Consider the following 18,315-nt stretch of genomic DNA (forward strand, 5'->3'; position numbering starts at 1 on the left):
ATTGAAGTGGCAACTACGTCTACAGGGCATTTGGGACAGAGGGTCGGAAATATGTGGACTACGTGCAATTATGGATAGCTTCTGGGTTTATTTATAATCGTATGCTAACGGAAAGACAACATGCCCTGGTTCCGCTCAGGATCAGGCATCCGATGCAGACGAACAGAGGTGCCGATCATAACGTTGGTCACATCTTGAGGTGTAATAAGAATGTACTGCTTCTTATCGGATTGTTTGGCAGTTTCAATCTATATACAGTCAGTCACCAGGAGAGCGAGAACGGATGAGCAATTACCATCATATTCATAGAGACTCGCCGATTGACAACATCCATAAATACATCGAATTCATCTAATAAGTACGGACTGTCAGTTTATGACTTCCCTTGATTTCCAGAACATAGACATACCCAGGCACCTCAGAGGGCATCCGATAGCCTCCCATAGCGACAATAAAAAGCATATAGTGGAGTATGATTTTTCTCCGCCGCTCAACGACCTTGGATCCTTAGAACCTTGCGCTGCAGCCTGTTCGTCGGTTTGGACCTACAGAGACAAATTTAGAAGTACAACAATGATGATTCTTGTCAATCACCCTCAATTCCAGAGTTTCGTCTTCGCGTTTAAAGATGACTTTGCCCCAATACCCGCGGTTAGATAGATTAAACTGGAAGATGAGTTTGCATCGGAGAGCTATGTGGAGTAAGAAGTCGTGCCATCTCTTGCTGCGCTCCGTCAGAGAGTTCTTTAATGCCTGGAGAATGTCAAAAGATAAATTTTATGGGAAGTTTTGTTGCAAGCCACTCACAATGACCAAGGACGCCATCTGCCCAATATCTCTCTGGATAGTTTCGAGTAGATCGCTCTGCCGATTGACCTCTGTCGTCATATCCTCAACAGAAGCGCCATTTCTACAAGCTTATGAGCAGAGTGGAATGCACTGGGAGAAGTACTGCACCTTCTTTCCCTCTCCTCTAGAGCGGCTTGCGCCGCTTCGATGTTTCTGTTGATCCCATCAGGTTTCCGACGTGTATCCACCCGTTCGCAATACTCTTCAGCCTTTGCAGACCATTCCTAGTCATGAGAGCCATATAAATTGCTGACGCCGGGTTCACTATGACTGGACTCGCCTGAAAGTCTGCTTGAAGGACCTCTGCATTAGCCTCGACCTGCTCCACTCGGGTGGTTTCATCAGCGAGCTTACGCTCGTAGTGTGCAAAGTTAGATCTATACTGTGTCCGTTTCTCGGCAGCATTTTCGGCTTTGGCCTTGTTGAAGGATGGTCAGCCGTACGACAAAGTCCAGACTGGTCAGTCATACCTGTATGACGTCGCGTCTGTCGCCGAATTCGTCAATATCAGCCTTAACATCTTTTAGCTTCGTCAGGAGCTCTTTCTGTGCTGCGTCGATTTCACTTTTCCGGGTATAGTGAGCTTCAAACTGAACCTCAAGACTTCTCTTTTCCTCTTCTTGAATCTGGCCGCATATATTTAGAGTAAGAGTCAGACAGAAGTATCCACATACCCGATTGGCATCCTCTAAACCAGCAATATTGATGGGCAAGGCGTCCTGAGCTGCGGCTTCGTGATCTTTGAGTGTACTTCTGGCTGTCAGGATGGCTTCATTAGCAGCCCTTTCCTCTCTCTGAGGGTAAGCAGATGGTGGGTTCACAGCAGAAGAAATCGGGAACCTTGTACGCACCATCTTGGTTTGGAAGTCACGCTTTGCTGATGCGAGCTCTCGGTTGAGTTGGTCTACAAACTGCTGGCCAGCATCACGCTCGCGTTGATGCCGTTCTAATTCCCGGTGATAATTTCTGTCAAAATGAGGCGTTACCCAACACACAGACGAAGCGACACAATACGAACATCTTTTCGGAAGCTATGTCATGACCGCTCAACAGTAATCTAGTCACATCATTCTTCGGTCGCGGTAATCCCGAAGAAGATCCACCGCCTTCACTGATGATGTCGTATAATTATCTCTCCGAATTCAATAATGTCGACAAACTTACTGAAATTGACGGACCAAGAACCCATCTGTGGTCCATGCAAATCCACCTCGCCCAAAGTCACGGAGAATCGCATCACCTTCTGAACGAGTGGAAGCCAAGAAAATGGATTCAATGTGATACTGGTTGACGAACATTTGCGTAACGTAAGGGTCGGATATCTTCGAAACGTTTCAGACATAACTTGACCAGAAAACAAATATGGATACCATACCTCAAGGGCGCGAAGGGCAGTCAAATAACGAGCGGGGGGCTCCCCGCTGCTATAATCAAATGTCAGATCTCTCTTCGCGACGACAATCTGCAAACCCGCGCTGAGTTCAATAGAGCGTCAGAAAACAAAATTCCAGTAAAGATGCCGTACGAGGCGTACTTTCCGTTCTCATTCAACAACTTCCTCAGCTGGAATAGATCAGCACCGTCTGTAACAGCCCAAGCAACCAAAAAACCGCGCAACTGCCTTCGCAGCAATTCGGCCCATTTCTGGGGGTCGTGAACCTTGACGTGGACCCCTAGAGGACCTATAGGGAGGTCACCCTTCCACCGCATTCGTTTGATCCGCTCGAGAATCTGGGGCAGCTTTGGCCGCAGCACACACGGTTTGCATCTCCCTCTCATCGCTCTGAGAGAGCTGTGAGCACATGAATACTCCGACAAGTCAGGAAACGTACCAGCATTTCCCTTAATAGCCGTTTATTGCTCCTAAGCTCGTCGCCAAGCTCTTCCTTCCTCGCGGTTAGATCTGCAATATCTCCCATGGCTGTGATTTCCTCTTCGTAGCGAGTCACGGCTGCAGTCCCGGCGTCGAAATCGGCCTAAGCAGTGATCATTCAGCGGAAACCATTAGGAAACCAATGTATATCAAACCTGGGCTTTCTGCAGCTTTTGTTGAATCTGTGTTTGTCTGGCCTTCAGCTCTGCTACCTCGTTGATTGCATCTGTCATCTCCGCCTTTTTGTCATTGACATGTGCCCAAACCAATTCCTTCTTCAACTCGTCGACTCTTTTCTTCTGATATCTGGCTCTTTGGACCTCTCGAAGGCGCTGCTTGGCTTCATTAAGGCTTGATCGTAGGTCAGGTAAGACAACACCCTTCTGTTCTATGATCCTCGACGTGTGTATAATATTCTCGTGGCACGTGTCATACTCCTGGACCAGCTGAGAAAGTTGAGTGCCGCGCAGAAAGAGCTGGAAAAGAGATAATGAACGGGAGAATGTGAATCTCCTATTTTCGATAAACCTTGTATTTATCCTGTTTACTAGAGGCGCTTAGAAATTGTCTCGCAGCATCTGAGATAGGAAAGAATGAGATAAAGGAAATACAGGAATAAGTTGACAAATCTTGAGTTAGGACGTTCATGGGATTGTCTACTTGGATATTCATATGATCACAAATGGTGGATACCTCATCACGCTTGGTGCTGATAATTTTTCCCTCTTTGGTTTGGATTTTCCACGACGATGAGCCGTTTTTCGTGAATCGGCGCACAATGACGATGGTCTTTCTATATTCATGGGGTTTGTAGGCCTCCTCTCCTTGATTCTTGAGGTGAATTATGACTTCTGCGACACTGGTTCTCATAAGGCAATAGATTCGACATACAGTAGAATCAACGTAAACTTACGACTGTCTCTCACGGATAAATGATTTTAATCCATTTCCACGTCCGGTAGAGTTGGCTCGTCCTCCGAGTGCCACAGTAATAGCAGAAAGGATGTCGCTTTTCCCACTGCCATTGTGAACTGAAAACAAGGAATGTTAGAGGAATACGTAGGCGTGGCGTTCCAGAACATACCAATGATAAAGTTAATCTGTGGCCCAAAAGCAAACGACAAATATCTGTGGCACATGAATTGGTGCATTTCGATGTACTCAATGATACCATATTCAGCGACTCCCTGAGATACAGGTCAGTGTAAGTATCAGTGCAATAAATTTGACAAACCCCAAGAATGTTATGCTTCGCGCTCAAAGATGCAAGGATCCTATCTCTGTACTTTTTTTCAAACTTATCGTCGTCATAGTCCATGTTAGTGTCGACATCTTCACTACTATTTCCGTTTTCTTGATTTTCATCATTCTGTCCTCTTGCCTTCCCTTTACCACGCGGGCCGTCACAGTTGACACAAGTTTTCTTAGATGGAGGTGTATTTGTTCGGTCTTAGTCATCACTACCGGAGGCTATGCTCTGTCGCTTAGCCATAGCGGCTTTCTATTTCTAAGCCGTAGCTGGAATGGTGAGAAACTTGCTATAAGCATAGTGAATGAGAACAATGTTGGCGGAGTTCACCTATTACACAGAAGGGAATTTTTGAAGAATCTAGCGCAGAACAGCAAAGAACAAATGCGACGAATCAAAGGAAAGGAAAAAAAAACAGGAAGTCAGACGTGAAAGAAAGCCGACCGTCAGTGGATAAGTGAGTGCACGACGGTGATTTCAGTCTCCAATCGGCTTTTCCCGCGAACAGGACCGCCGGCAAACAAGTGCTCTTCCCCTTTGGACCATGTGTCCCGCAGATGAGTTCAAGTACCCATTGATGGATTAATTAGTTATCGGAATCGGTAATCAAGGGCAAACAAGTATCTATTCGAATTTCGACTGCTCACTATTATCAGGATACCCATCAGGTTCGCTCCTGAGGATTTTAGCAAATCTTCATTTCTTCATTATTGCTCAGGTATTGTATAGTCTGTATTTAAAAAGTCGCTGAAGTTTCTCAAAGCTCACAGTCGGATCTATCAACATTCACGGTTCTGCCTCTTCGGTGCCGCCATGTCCACCAAAATCTACATCGCTCTCAACGTCTCCGAATTCGGCACGTTGAAGGGAAAATATCACTGGGCGCTTGCGCTCCCCCGGCCTGAATTTAACTACAGGCTAGATAAACCGCTTGATCTCTATCAATCTGTCTTCAGCGACGAGACAGATTCGTGGGTCGCAGATCATAAGGTCGGGTCTAATGCCTTGTCCGTCGCCAACATCCCCGGATTCATGTTTCTTGTACAATTGCCATCCATCAATGTTTCTTTTGATGAGTTATCGAACTTCGTACAGTTGGAGGAGCCGACTCAAGGGTCCACTCCATTGTGCCAGGAACGAGACGAGTGGTCCTGTGCCAGTGGGTCATCCGCACGCTGCAAAGAATTATGGACAAAGGTTGGTTCATAGCGACGCCCAGAGGTTCACTAAGCGACAGAGACTCATATTACAATTACATCTGCCGGACGAAGGGTCTCACTTGTGAAGTGGCTTTAAGTGCCGGATCCAACAACCCTCAGTTTGTGGGTCAAGTGATGAACAGGGTGCGAATTATAGACAGGCAATAAGCTGTCAATAATATTGTGCGTCATCTGAGTCCCCTCTTAACATTCTTACCGTCATAGATAGCTTATCATTACGGTTGCAGGTGTTGTACCACCTTCCTGTCCATGTCATAGGTTGGGACTGGCCTGACTCAGAAGAGCAGAATAGACTTTCTCATGCACGAGATGATATGTACTCCATACACTCTCACCATACGCTCGTGATGACACCAATGTCATATATTAACTACGCTCCAGAAAAAGTACACAGGTGTAAGTATACTATGTTACAGTGCTAGGGTATCGAGGAAAGGAGGCATAGGCCCAAGCAAGGGTGGTATAATCAAGGCGACATTGATAAGATACAGTACTAAGGGACATGGGAACGGTACCAACTTGAGATCCGCTTTTGCTTCCAGCTCGAACGGTTCAATTATTTTTGGTATCCAGCGCTCTCAGTTCCAAAGCCCACACTTTGCATTTAGAGAGTTCCAGTTGATTGCTTTGCAATGCTCCTAATAAGACGGTAGCCATCCAGCACATTCCCAATCAATTCCTGTGACTTTCTAGCTTAGCGGTGTCTCTATCACCATAATGTTTTGGGGCGTAAAATTATTGTGGGTGAACATTAAGGGATGTGCGAGCTTTTGACTGGCTTGAACAACTGGGTTGAAATCCTCTACGGCGTATTTGGGTGTTCAGGTGTCCCTCGTCTCGATAGGGCCCGCACCAATCCATGTCTGTGAAGGCGGCTGCAAATCAATGGCCCGCCTGTGACTGAGCAGATGGAAGTCGATTTCGGAGGGGGAATTGCTCGAGGCTGATCGAAACCGTCCTTCAGCTCTGCCTTATCTAGCTTTAATACATCCGTTATCCGTTATTGAATCGATAAGCCGCTGCTACTAGGTACAAGCCTCTATAAATTGGCTTGCCAGGCGATTGCACTGCACCTTATCTCTGCCATCAAGGTTGTTTCAAGGAGCAGTACCTCATGTCTAGTACTGATTTCAATCTTGTTGGGATAGCAATCCTGAGCGAGTACGAGAACATACTTGAAGATACGATGCCAGTCAGCAGCAGCTGACTTGGATTGTGATCCAGACTTATTTAGTATCTTATAGAAAGATCTCAAAGTAATACAAAATGTATTTAAGTAGAACGTCTCTCTCTCAAGAGGCTAATAATAATCCTTTGTACATTATTCTGCTCTCTACTTACAACAGGTTATGGGCCCCAGCCATAACTGAACTTATGTTGCTACTCACTTTGCACCCTTTCATACTTTACATACACATGTAGAACTGCATGGATAGCCAGTCCATGTATAGAATTGACCCCCTTAAGGGCCCAGAAAATTATCCGACATGGAAAATCAAGATGATCAATATCCTAACTGATTTAGGACTAATTGATTATGCAGATGGAAGCATTCTGGCCCCAGCAGACATGACACTGGTGGCAGATTAGAAGAAGAGTGATAGGAAGGCTCTTTCAACAATAAGATTGCAGGTTTCAGATGGTCTGCTGGTATATATTGCTGATTCAAAGACTTCAGCAGAAGCCTGGAAAGCTCTGAAAGATATATATGAGTCTAGGGGACCCATGGAAATTGTCCTTGTCAGAAGGAAATTCTTCAGAGCTCAGTGCAAAGAAGGAAGAAACATAGAGGAGCATATTAGGACTTTGAGGTCCTATCAGGAGGAGCTGGCATCCCTTAAGCAGAAAGTTGAGGAGGAGGACTTCTCTATTACACTGCTTACATCACTCCCAGAATCATGGAATTCATTCATCTCATCAGTGGATACTGCTGACTTGAAAGATTCTTACAAGTTGATCTTCTGAATTCTTCAGGAGAACATCCAACTAAAGGAAAAGACTTCTGATCAGACCATGACACTTGCAGCACATGGCAAGAAGTCTAATTCAAAAGTCACATGTTATAGATATGGGGAAACTGGTCACATCAGAACAAATTGCCCAAATGGAAAGAAGAATTCTGGAAAGTCATGGAAAGAAAAGGGAAAGGGCCAGACTCAGGCACATATTGCTAAATCAGACTCAGAAGAAGATGACTATGTATTTTGTGCAACAGACATTGCACTTACCTCACTCTCAGGAGTATCATGGCTAGAGGACTCTGGCACTACCAGATATATAGTTGAAAATAGATTATATTTTTCTGACTATGTTGAAACTCCAGGACATGAAGTCATTGATGTAAGCAAATCCAAAGGCTTGGAAAGAGGAACTGTCAAGATTAAAATGGTTGAAGGAGAAAAGATCACTCCAGTCACACTAAAGGAGTGTATCCACTGCCCTGATGCACCATTCAATCTTATGTCGATAGGGCACATTATAGATGCTGGATTTAAACTCAAATTCAAAGAGTTCAAAATGGATATTATCTCATCACATGGCAAGATAATCAGCTATAGAGATAAAATATCAAAGCTGTATAGCCTTGACATCATTGTTCCAGAAATAACTCAGGCCCATGCTATGAAATCAGCCTGATCATGGTAAAAGTGGCACAAAACATTAGGCCACTTAAACATGAGATCAGTAAAGAGACTATTTAGAAAGAAAATGGTCAAGAGGATGAATATAGATGAGTCAGCTGAGCCTCAGACAGATTGCATAGCTTGCATAAAAGCCAAACATCATACCAAGTCATTTCTATAGGAAGCCAAAAGAGACTATACTGAAATAGGGGAAATGATATTTTTGGATCTATAGGAGCCAGCCTGAACTCAGGGTATCCATGGTGAAAGATATTACATAAGCTTCACAGATAGAAAATCCCAGAGGACAATGCTGTATTTTTTGAAGTCAAAGCAAGATATAGAAATTTGAAAGAAAATCCAGCAATATAAAAAATACATCAAAGTCCACAAAGGGAAGAATCTGAAGTTTATGAGGATTGACAATGGAAAGGAATATATCAATGAAGAGGTAAAGAAATACCTCCAGGACAATGGCATACAGTTGGAATTGATTGCAGCATACTCTCCATCTCAAAATAGAGTTGCTGAGAGAATAAATCAGACTCTTGTGGAGCATGCATGCATTATGCTAGAAGAACATCACTTACCGAAGTTTCTATGGCCCAAGACAGTGGCATATGCCACATATTTGAAGAACCAATCACTAACTAGGGCTATTAAGAATGATTTAACCTCAGAAGAAGTGTTTCAGGGCATGAAACTAGATATTTCAGCACTCCAGGAATTTGGAGTAAAATGCTGGATGTTGCAACAAAATAACAAGAGGTCAAAACTGGATCCAAAGTCAAGGGAATTTATTTTTACAGGTCTTACAGATGAATCCAGGGCCTAAAGATATTATAACCCTCAAATCAGACAGATTCAGACCTCAAAAAATGTTATATTCTCTGAAAGCAACACTATAGAGCCTATAGACACTGACTATGTAGTCTTCCACCCTTTGTCACTCGAGAGAGAGTCAGAGAGCAAAGTCAAGCAGACTCTGGATGGAAATAATGGCATTTCAGATAATTTTGTAGATGCCAGAAATGCTGAACCAAAAGGAGAAATAGCCTCTGATGTGTTATCAATCAAATCAAAGTTCTCAATATGGCATGGAAAAATGATTGAGCCATGCAACAAATCAGCCTGGATTGCATCAAAGACCCAACTGAGTTACCAGACACTTCATAACCCAAGTGCATGAGCTGTGAAAACATCAGAACAATAGCATACCTCAGAAGAGTCATCTTTGGAAGCTATAAATGTTGCAATAGACTATGCATGCATTGGAGAAACTGCAGACAATCTCAGTGATGAGTCATTAAGCCTTGAAAAAGCCAAGACAAGGCACATGGTAGCTGGAAGAATTACCCAAAGACAGATCACTTGTAGATTGCAAGTGGACTTACAGATTGAAAAGAGATGGTGATAGGAAAATCACCAGATACAAGGTCAGACTTGTTGCAAAAGGATTTTCACAGGTACCCAGCATGTTACGATTTCTGCCTAAAACTTGCCCTTTAACCCCTATTTATGCTTAGTCAGACTATGGTGAGAAGAGATTGGTCAGCACAAGGGACTTATTCTCTGGTCGTATACGACAACGCTTGACGACACAAAGCCGCCCTTTTATGTACAACAACGATGCCCAAGGACAATGGGCACCATGGACACAAGTCGATACAATAAGTAGTAGTATTTTTAACATCACACAAACAGTATTTAAGGCTCGTAGCTCTCGCTGGAGAAACCCAGCTTCAAGCTAAAGTTTATACACTACCATTCTACTCTCGAGCTGAACACATCAGTCTTGTGCCACACCGCAGGAGATCAGTAACGTGGACTCGATTATTCACCCGAAGTGCGAGGTGTAATCGTTTATCATGTGATTAACTGCATGTGACGCTTGGGCTTAACAATTAGCTTGAAGCTTCCTCCTTCCCTTTCTCAAGCCCAATTGTGCTGAGAAACCGAATGATTCCAGCTATGACCCATGACCTAAACCACGACTTCTTTGAGCTAATAGCTTCCATCATCAGAATGCTGCTCAGCCTTCTAGCCATCATCACTTGTTGCCAAGGGCGACAATCAATCACCACTTGGATTGTCAGGCACTACCAAGCTTTTCAGCAGATTCAACATATCCTTCAAAACGTAACCTCAGACCTCCCTCTCCATGACATCCTCCCCTCCGTCAGAACGACCTTCCAGCCAGAGGAGTTTCCCGTACCAGAAGCCGGGCATAGCCGCCAGGATATGGGGAGCCCTCAAGAAGAAGAAGGACACTGATACCCTCCTCGACGACCTGACAGCAGAAACCAGGACCATAACCTCACAGGGTTCCGAAACCCATAGACCACGACGGTCCCCCAGGTCGCCCAGGAGATCCCCCACAATCTTCCTCCAGTCCCCAGTAACCCTTCCATCGCCTCTCGCACCCCAGGGATTGGAAACCACACTCAGGACTCCCGTGATGCCTCTCGGGTGGCTTTGAGAACCAGGACTTCCCCCAACCCGCCCCGAGACCCCCTCTACGAGCCCACCGAGCCGAACTCCGACTCCAGCAGGTCCGTCAGCAGGCTGGGGGTCGAGAATCCCCATGGCAGGACCATACACCCTGACTATGCCAACGTCGAAATTGCCATCTCGGCAGCCGGAGACCCATACCGACACCTCCACATCGGGAGTGAGCCAGAAGTCGGCACTGCCAGCGAAAGAGGGAGGATTGCAAGAGACAGGATCATCTGGAGGGTATTCCTGGATTGGGACCTTACCGTCCCATTCGATTATGACAGCGCACTACGACAGCAGCAGCAGGCCCAGCAGCGCAGAACAGAGGAAGAACGAGCATGAGAAGAGCTCGCCGAGTACACACAGGAACAGGCCCAGCGGGAGTATGAGGAAGCCGAGTACGACCAACAGAGGCGAGCAAGAAGGAGACGAGAAGAGGCAGAGAGGATGGGCTCCGCCTCCCCCACAGGATATGGGCTCCGGTCCTCAGGGTCTGAGTCTCCCTTTAGAGAGCCACACTCTGACGAGGATCTCTGGGCTGGACCAGGAAGCCCCGTCACCAGAAGCGAAGCTGAGAGGAGGGGAAGAAGACCTTCCCCTCCAGACCTACAGTATTCCAGCAGAACAGACACCATCGCATCCGACGCCGACTCCGTACTCGACGCCTACAGGCTCTGAGTACCCGACAATGCCCACGTCTCTGACCTCGCCCTCCGACGATTTCTCAGAAGTCGGGTTGTCCACTAGTTCCTTCTTCCGGAGTTCTACAGAAACTTCGGCCTCTATAGCAAAGAACTGGAGAGAGCAAGAACAGCAGGCGGAACAAGGTACTACAGAGTCTCACCCATACCAGTCCAGCGAACCAATGAGAACGGCGCAGAACCCAGTAACCCCGGGGGGCTCTCCATCGACACTGTGACTCAAGCCCCTCGCCTCCGCCCAGCTCGCAGGCTCCCTCCTAGGGGAGGACAGCGAGGACAGCGAGGACAGTGAGGACAACGGGGAGGGCGAGAAAGGGCCCTTTGACCCCCGACACTTTATGACATATGCAGGACAGCGGCCAGATGAAGAAGCATTGAGGGAAGAAATTGAGAGGAGCAGGCAGAAGGAATACACAGAGTTGTATGAGCAGGGGATGCTTTTCTTATGGGGAGACGCCCACTGGTTGGCGACTCCCCTTGGACTTGAATATCAATACACAGACTCAATGGAACGAAAAAGAATTTTACAGTATGCCGCGACGGAATACACCTGGAAGGAGTATGGGCGCCGACATCCCGAGGATCCGCTCAGGTCGATGCCCCCATTCCAACCACAAACAAGCGTCCAGCCGTTACCATGAACCCCACCTGTCGCACCAAAAAGGGCTGTGTACACGGCACCCTCGGCCCGAAGCATAGCCGGGTATAGCCAACGATCCGCCCCGAGTACGGCTTCTCGGCTTACCCAAACCCGAAAGCGCTCTGGTGACAGCTGAGTTGCAGACTTCCGAAACCCATGGACTGGGAAGGGAAGCAGACTATTGGGAGCACAGCCCCCTGCCGATGAAGCCGGACCCAGCAGAAAGGGGAAGGAACCGGCCCAGGACGACCCAGAAGCTACATGCCTGGGATTTACAATTCGAGATGGGGTTATTGTCCACATCCAGGAACCCAAGGGAAGCCCTGTCGCCGACGACCACTCCCTACACTCCTTCCCAGGGCCGCCTATTGAATGGCGACGACCTCCTTTTGACGAGTGGCCCAACCCCATGGGGGCACTTCCAGAAAATGCCCAAGTCCTCCAATGCCGCCCAGACCTCCTCCGAAAGCCCTGCCCCTTTAAAGGGGCCTCGGACGACATCGACCGATTCCTGGTCGACTGTGAACAATATTTCGAGGCATACGTCGGGTATCTCGGGACCGACATGAACAAGGTCGCGTTCGCCGCCTCGTACCTGGAAGAGAAGGCCAAGACCTGGTGGATCTTGATCTCGCCAAACTTCCGATCCAGCACCAGGAATCACTACCGGTATCCTTCCTGGGTGGTCTTCAAACAAATGCTAAACGACAAATTTATTGACCCGGCGGTACAGGAGGTGCATAAACAAAAGATCAAGGAGTACAAGATGGCGGATAAAGCGGCGACGGACTACTTCGATGAACTCGAGAGATTGGCCAAGCTTGCCGGCATCAGGGAAGATATCGGCAACACCAGTAGGATGGTCGAGGCCCTCAAAAGGGGTGTCCCCTCCTCTTACATCACTATGATTTCGGCAATCGGCGTCAAAGAACTGATGCCGATTGGCTACGACGAATGGAAGGAACGAATCACAGAGATGTACAAGGAACGGCAAAGGCAGAAAGCGGAATCGATGACCTTCCAGGACACTCCCCGGAAGCAGAACCCACCAACCCCGAACAAGCCGGGGACAACTGCCGGGAAACCACAGGAAACCCCGACGACCTCTCCATCATATGAGATGCAGAAGACAGGTACTGGTGTCACCTACACTGGGAGTGGAAGGCCGATGGACATTGATCGCATGAAGAAAGAAGGGAAGTGTTTTAATTGCGGACAGAAAGGGCACATGGCAAAAGATTGCCCGAAGAAAAAGAGAACCCGCGAGGACATTCGGGCACAGATTGCCGAATTACAAAAAGAGGACGAAGAACTAGGGAAAGAGACCAAAGTGGAGGAGGTAAAAGAGGGGGCCGACTAGTGCGCAATTTCACTAGGTCGGCCAAACAAGTTCATGGTGTGCCTATCCCAGCTGCTAGTTGGACTGATAGTATTTCTATAGTTACTCCTATGCCTATGTACGCAGCGCATTCGAATATACCTGCAGTTGACACACACACCAAAGAATTGCAAACACCAACTCAAACACCTATGGGCCGAACAGGGGCAGCGGGCCCTAATGCTTGGCTAAAACCCTTCGACACTGAATGGACTTGGAGAGCCATCAGAGAAGCCAAGGACGAGGCAACGGCAAAAGCCATACTCAGGAATTGGATACATCGGACCAGAGCAGAAGAAGTAGTCGACGAGGTGATTGAAGGACTAAAGAAGGCAGAAAGGTGTCGAGCACTAGAATGGCTTGACGAACTCCGAGGGCCCCAACGGTTCGTCCGACGAACCAAGGCGACGGGACAGGATCTTATCATAAAAGCACGGATCGAAACACTGACCAACCAGACCACGCATGAAGTAACCATGCTCGTGGACAGCGGATGCACCGGAAGCTCGATCAATCGAGCCTTCATGGAGAAGCATCACATTCTGACCCACACTACGGCTGCCTCAATTCCAGTCTACAATGCCGATGGAACAAAGAACCAGGCCGGATCCATTACCGAATTCGTCGAACTTTGCTTAACCATCGGAGACCATGCTGAGCGAATCGACCTTGCGGTTACAGATCTAGGGACCAAGGAAGTCTTCCTTGGACATGACTGGCTGATATGGCATAACCCACTCATTAACTGGAAAACCAGTCAGATCACGTTCGCCAGGTGCAGGTGTCGAAAAATCCCATTCGAACTACCAGACGAAGATCCCGATGACCGCTGGAATGAGGAAATGGAGGATGGAGAAACTATTCTGGCAGTGGATATACAGCAGGAAGTACACCTTCGAGCTGTACACCACGCCAATAATCTGGCCGCCCAGGCCAATCAGCAAAAGGAGGAAAGGACCTTTGAGGAGATGGTCCCTTCATGGGCATGGGACTACCAAGACCTATTCACCAAAGAAAACTTTGACGAACTACCCAAACCAAAACCATGGGACCACGCCATAGAACTGATTCCGAACGTAAATGCCAACCTTGACTGCAAAACCTACCCACTCAGTAGTACCAAGCAGCAAGAGCTGGACAGATTCCTCGATGAGAACCTGTCCAGTGGACGAATCCGAGCATCCAAATCCCCTATGGCCTCACTATTCTTCTTCGTCAAGAAGAAGGATGGGAAGCTCAGACCCATCCAAGACTATCGGAAGCTCAATGAGATGACTATCAAGAACCATTACCCCCTTCCCCTAATCTCCAAACTGATGGATAAACTTCGGGGGGCCAAGTACTATACCAAGCTGGATGTACGGTGGGGGTACAACAATGTCCGTATCAAAGAAGGTGATGAGTGGAAGGTGGCCTTCAGGACTAACCGGGGACTCTTCGAACCCACAGTAATGTTCTTTGGTCTCACAAATTCTCCGGCAACTTTCCAGTGGATGATGAACGATATATTTAAAGACCTCATCGCCACCGGAAAAGTCACCATATACCTCGACGACATCTTAATTATGTCCAAGACGAAGGAGGAGCACCGAACCCTAGTCCGGAAGGTACTCGGACTCATGAGGCAGCATAAACTCTTTCTCAAAGCCAAGAAATGCAAGTTTGAAACCACGGAAACCGAATACCTTGGGGTCATCATTGCAGAAGGAAGCATTCGAATGGACCCTGTAAAGGTTAAATGGGTGGCGGAGTGGCCAGAGCCAACAAAGAAAAAGGAGCTCCAGTCTTTCCTCGGTTTCACAAACTTCTACCGACGATTCATACGGGACTACAGCAAGGTCGTCCGACCCATGATGCAGCTAACTGGCAATGCCCCCTGGACCTGGGGATTATCCCAACAGACGGCATTCGAGGACCTCAAACGGCGGTTAGCTGAGGATGTAGTACTCGCTATACCAACAAATGACGGAAGGTTCAGGGTAGAGGCAGACTCCAGCGAAGGCGCCATTGGCGCTGTTCTATCCCAGGAACAGGAGGGGAGATGGCAGCCAGTCGCATTCCTCTCCAAGGCACTATCGACCACGGAGAGGAACTACGAAATCTACGACAAGGAGCTACTCACCATCATGCTAGCCCTCGAAGAGTGGCAGCACTACTTGATTGGGGCCGTGGAGACTTTTGAAATATGGACGGATCATCAGAACCTACGATACTTCTGCCAACCACAGAAGCTAAATCGACGACAAGCACGGTGGGTTACTGAGTTAACCCAATATCAATACACGCTCCATCACAAGCCGGGTACTGCCAATAAAAAGGCAGACCTGCTAAGCCGAAGGGCCAATCATGATCAGGGGGGAGGAGACAATGAGGGAGTAGTAATTCTCTGACCCGAACATTTCCGTACCATGATCATGCCAACAGAAGCCGAGATCCACGAACGGATCAAGAGTGCAATCCGAGACCCTCATAAATGGGATCAACGGATCGCTCCCTCTCTGAATCACGAACAGGGATTGACAATGGAAGGGGGAATGATCCGGTACGATGGAAGAATCTACATCCCCCACGAACCCCATCTCTGTGGGGAAATAATCTCACAATACCATGACCACGCAACAGCAGGACACCTGGGTATAGCAAAGACAAAGGAGTTGGTGTTACGAGAATATTGGTGGCCGAAACTCGACAAGGATATCACAAACTATGTCAAAGCATGCGAAACATGCCAAAGGGGAAAGTCATCAACTCAACCCCGAGCTGCACCCCTATACCCAAACGAAATCCCTAATGCCCCATGGACTCACATATCTGTCGACATGATTACGGGGCTACCAGAAAGTCAAGGGTATGATGCCATCATCGTCATCGTCGACCGATTCTCGAAAGCCATCATACCGATCGCCTGTTCTATGGAGCTTACCTCCGAAGGGTGGGCTAAAATCCTCAGGGATGAAGTCTATGCAAAACATGAGATGCCACAGGTCGTCATCTCCGATCGGGGCCCTCAGTTCGTCTCGAAATTTATGACTGACCTATACCGGCTCCTTAACATTTGTCAAAACGCATCAACTGCATATCATCCCCAAACTGATGGACAGACTGAATGGGTCAATCAGGAGGTGGAGAAATACTTACGGTTGTTCATCAACTACCACCAGGACGACTGGACTGAATGGTTAGCCCTTGCGGCATTCCAACATAATAATCACGTCCACTCCGCAACTGAAAAAACACCATTCTTTATCAACCACGGCCGTCACCCCCACCTCTCTCAAAAAACTCAACTACAGGCCTCTACCCCGGCCTCCAAAGACTTCACTACTACCATGCAAACAATACACTCCGAAACCAAAGCCGCCCTTGAAAAGGCAGCAGCTACGATGAAAAAACAGTATGACAAACACAGGAAACCGTCCCATAACTATGCCGTCAACGACCATGTATGGCTTGACACAACAAACCTTCATCTCCCACGACCAAAGCGAAAGCTGGCCGATAAACGCACCGGCCCCTTTCCCATCCTTGCTAAAGTCGGCTTCGCCACTTACAAACTAAAGCTGCTGAACTCCTGGAAAGTTCACGACGTGTTCAACGAAAACCTGTTGACACCCTTTATCACACCCGCATTTCCGAACCAACAGAAGCCGCCACCACCCCCTCCAGACCTTATCAATAATGAAGAACATTATGAAGTCGACCAAGTCCTCAACCATAAACTGCGCAAAATTAAAGCACGGGGTGACGGCATGACGACAACTGTTGATTATCTCATAAGTTGGAAAGGTTACGGACCAGAATCTAATCAATGGGTCAACGAAAAACACATGTCGGCAGACCAAGCTATACGGGACTATGAACTATCCCTTAATTAAGCCATCAGGACGATGGTCTTAAGGAGGGGGTAATGTTACGATTTCTGCCTAAAACTTGCCCTTTAACCCCTATTTACGCTTAGTCAGACCATGGTGAGAAGAGATTGGTCAGCACAAGGGACTTATTCTCTGGTCGTATACAACAACGCTTGATGACACAAAGCCGCCCTTTTATGTACAACAACGATGCCCAAGGACAACAGGCACCATGGACACAAGTCGATACAATAAGTAGTAGTATTTTTAACATCACACGAACAGTATTTAAGGCTCGTAGCTCTCGCTGGAGAAACCCAGCTTCAAGCTAAAGTTTATACACTACCATTCTACTCTCAAGCTGAACACATCAGTCTTGTGCCACACCGCAGGAGATCAGTAACGTGGACTCGATTATTCACCCGAAGTGCGAGGTGTAATCGTTTATCATGTGATTAACTGCACGTGACGCTTGGGCTTAACACAGCATTGATTTCTTCAAGACATATGCATCAGTTATCAGGCTGAACACAGCCACCTGAATATTTAGATGGGAGTGGAAAAGCAGCATATCTCAAATTAATATTGTATAGACTCAAGCAATCTGGCTGAGTTTAGAATGACAAATTAAATGCTATATTTTTGGTACTTGGATACATCAGATTGATCAGTGATCAATGTGTGTACATCAGACAAATAAGTTCTAGTCTCATAATCATAGCTGTACATGTCAATGACATGACATTGCTTGCCTCAGATGATGAAACCATGTCTAAAATAAAAGAAGAGCTTAAGAAGAAGCTAAATGTCACAGACATAGAAGAGATTCAATATATATTAGGCATGAAGATAGACAGGAATTGGGACAAGAGCACTATCACTCTATTTCAGAAGGCATATATTCTCAAAGTACTTGAGCAAATAAGTATAAATGACTGCAAACCAGTCAAAATGCCTATAGACCTGAATGTATGGCTAGAGAAAATTCTGACAGAAGACCCATGAGGTGTTGATACAGCCACCAGACAATATTACCATACTGGTGTCGGATCACTAATATATGCAGCCAATGGATTCTGGCCTGACATTGCACATGCTGTCACTGAATTAAGCAAATATATGCAGAATCCGGCTGCTGAGCATGTTACAGCCTTGAAGTGAGTTTTCCACTATCTGAAGGAAACTCTAGACTTTAGAATGACATATAGAGAGACTATAGATGAGCTGATACCTTATTCAGACTCAGACTGGGGAGAAGACAGAACAGATAGAAGATCAACATCTGATTATATTTGTACCTATATAGAGAGAGCTGTTACTTGGAGTTCTGTTGTAAGTAGAGAGGAGAGTAATGTACAGAGGATTATGATTGGCCTCTCAAGAGAGAGACATTCTACTTAAATACATTTTGTATTACTTTGAGATCTTTCTATA

General features: G+C 46.9%; 2 protein-coding genes across 2 annotated transcripts; one reads left to right on the plus strand and one right to left on the minus strand.

The window, feature by feature from the left end:
* Positions 1-15: 15 nt before the first annotated feature.
* Positions 16-4,636, minus strand: BT62DRAFT_989461 (P-loop containing nucleoside triphosphate hydrolase protein; the record flags this gene model as incomplete). The annotated part of the gene is made up of 22 exons (XM_043190161.1): positions 16-248; positions 296-351; positions 410-545; positions 595-753; positions 808-910; positions 958-1,073; positions 1,130-1,267; positions 1,320-1,475; positions 1,524-1,643; positions 1,701-1,815; positions 1,868-1,960; positions 2,014-2,171; positions 2,225-2,324; positions 2,384-2,589; positions 2,682-2,825; positions 2,878-3,198; positions 3,251-3,300; positions 3,334-3,581; positions 3,636-3,753; positions 3,807-3,909; positions 3,957-4,145; positions 4,619-4,636. 22 exons carry the CDS (start codon positions 4,634-4,636, stop codon positions 105-107), a joined length of 2,991 nt encoding a protein of 996 aa, XP_043033336.1. The 3' UTR covers positions 16-104.
* A 148-nt stretch (positions 4,637-4,784) lies between these two features.
* On the plus strand, positions 4,785-5,636 carry BT62DRAFT_998115 (uncharacterized protein; the record flags this gene model as incomplete). Its single annotated transcript, XM_043190703.1, has 3 exons — positions 4,785-5,168; positions 5,419-5,587; positions 5,608-5,636. The coding sequence occupies 3 exons, from the start codon at positions 4,785-4,787 to the stop codon at positions 5,634-5,636; spliced, it is 582 nt and encodes a 193-aa protein (XP_043033337.1).
* Between the last annotated feature and the right edge of the window lie 12,679 nt (positions 5,637-18,315).

This window comes from Guyanagaster necrorhizus (genome assembly GCF_019112545.1).
Source record: "Guyanagaster necrorhizus MCA 3950 unplaced genomic scaffold BT62scaffold_61, whole genome shotgun sequence".
In the NCBI taxonomy this organism is placed as follows: domain Eukaryota; kingdom Fungi; phylum Basidiomycota; class Agaricomycetes; order Agaricales; family Physalacriaceae; genus Guyanagaster; species Guyanagaster necrorhizus.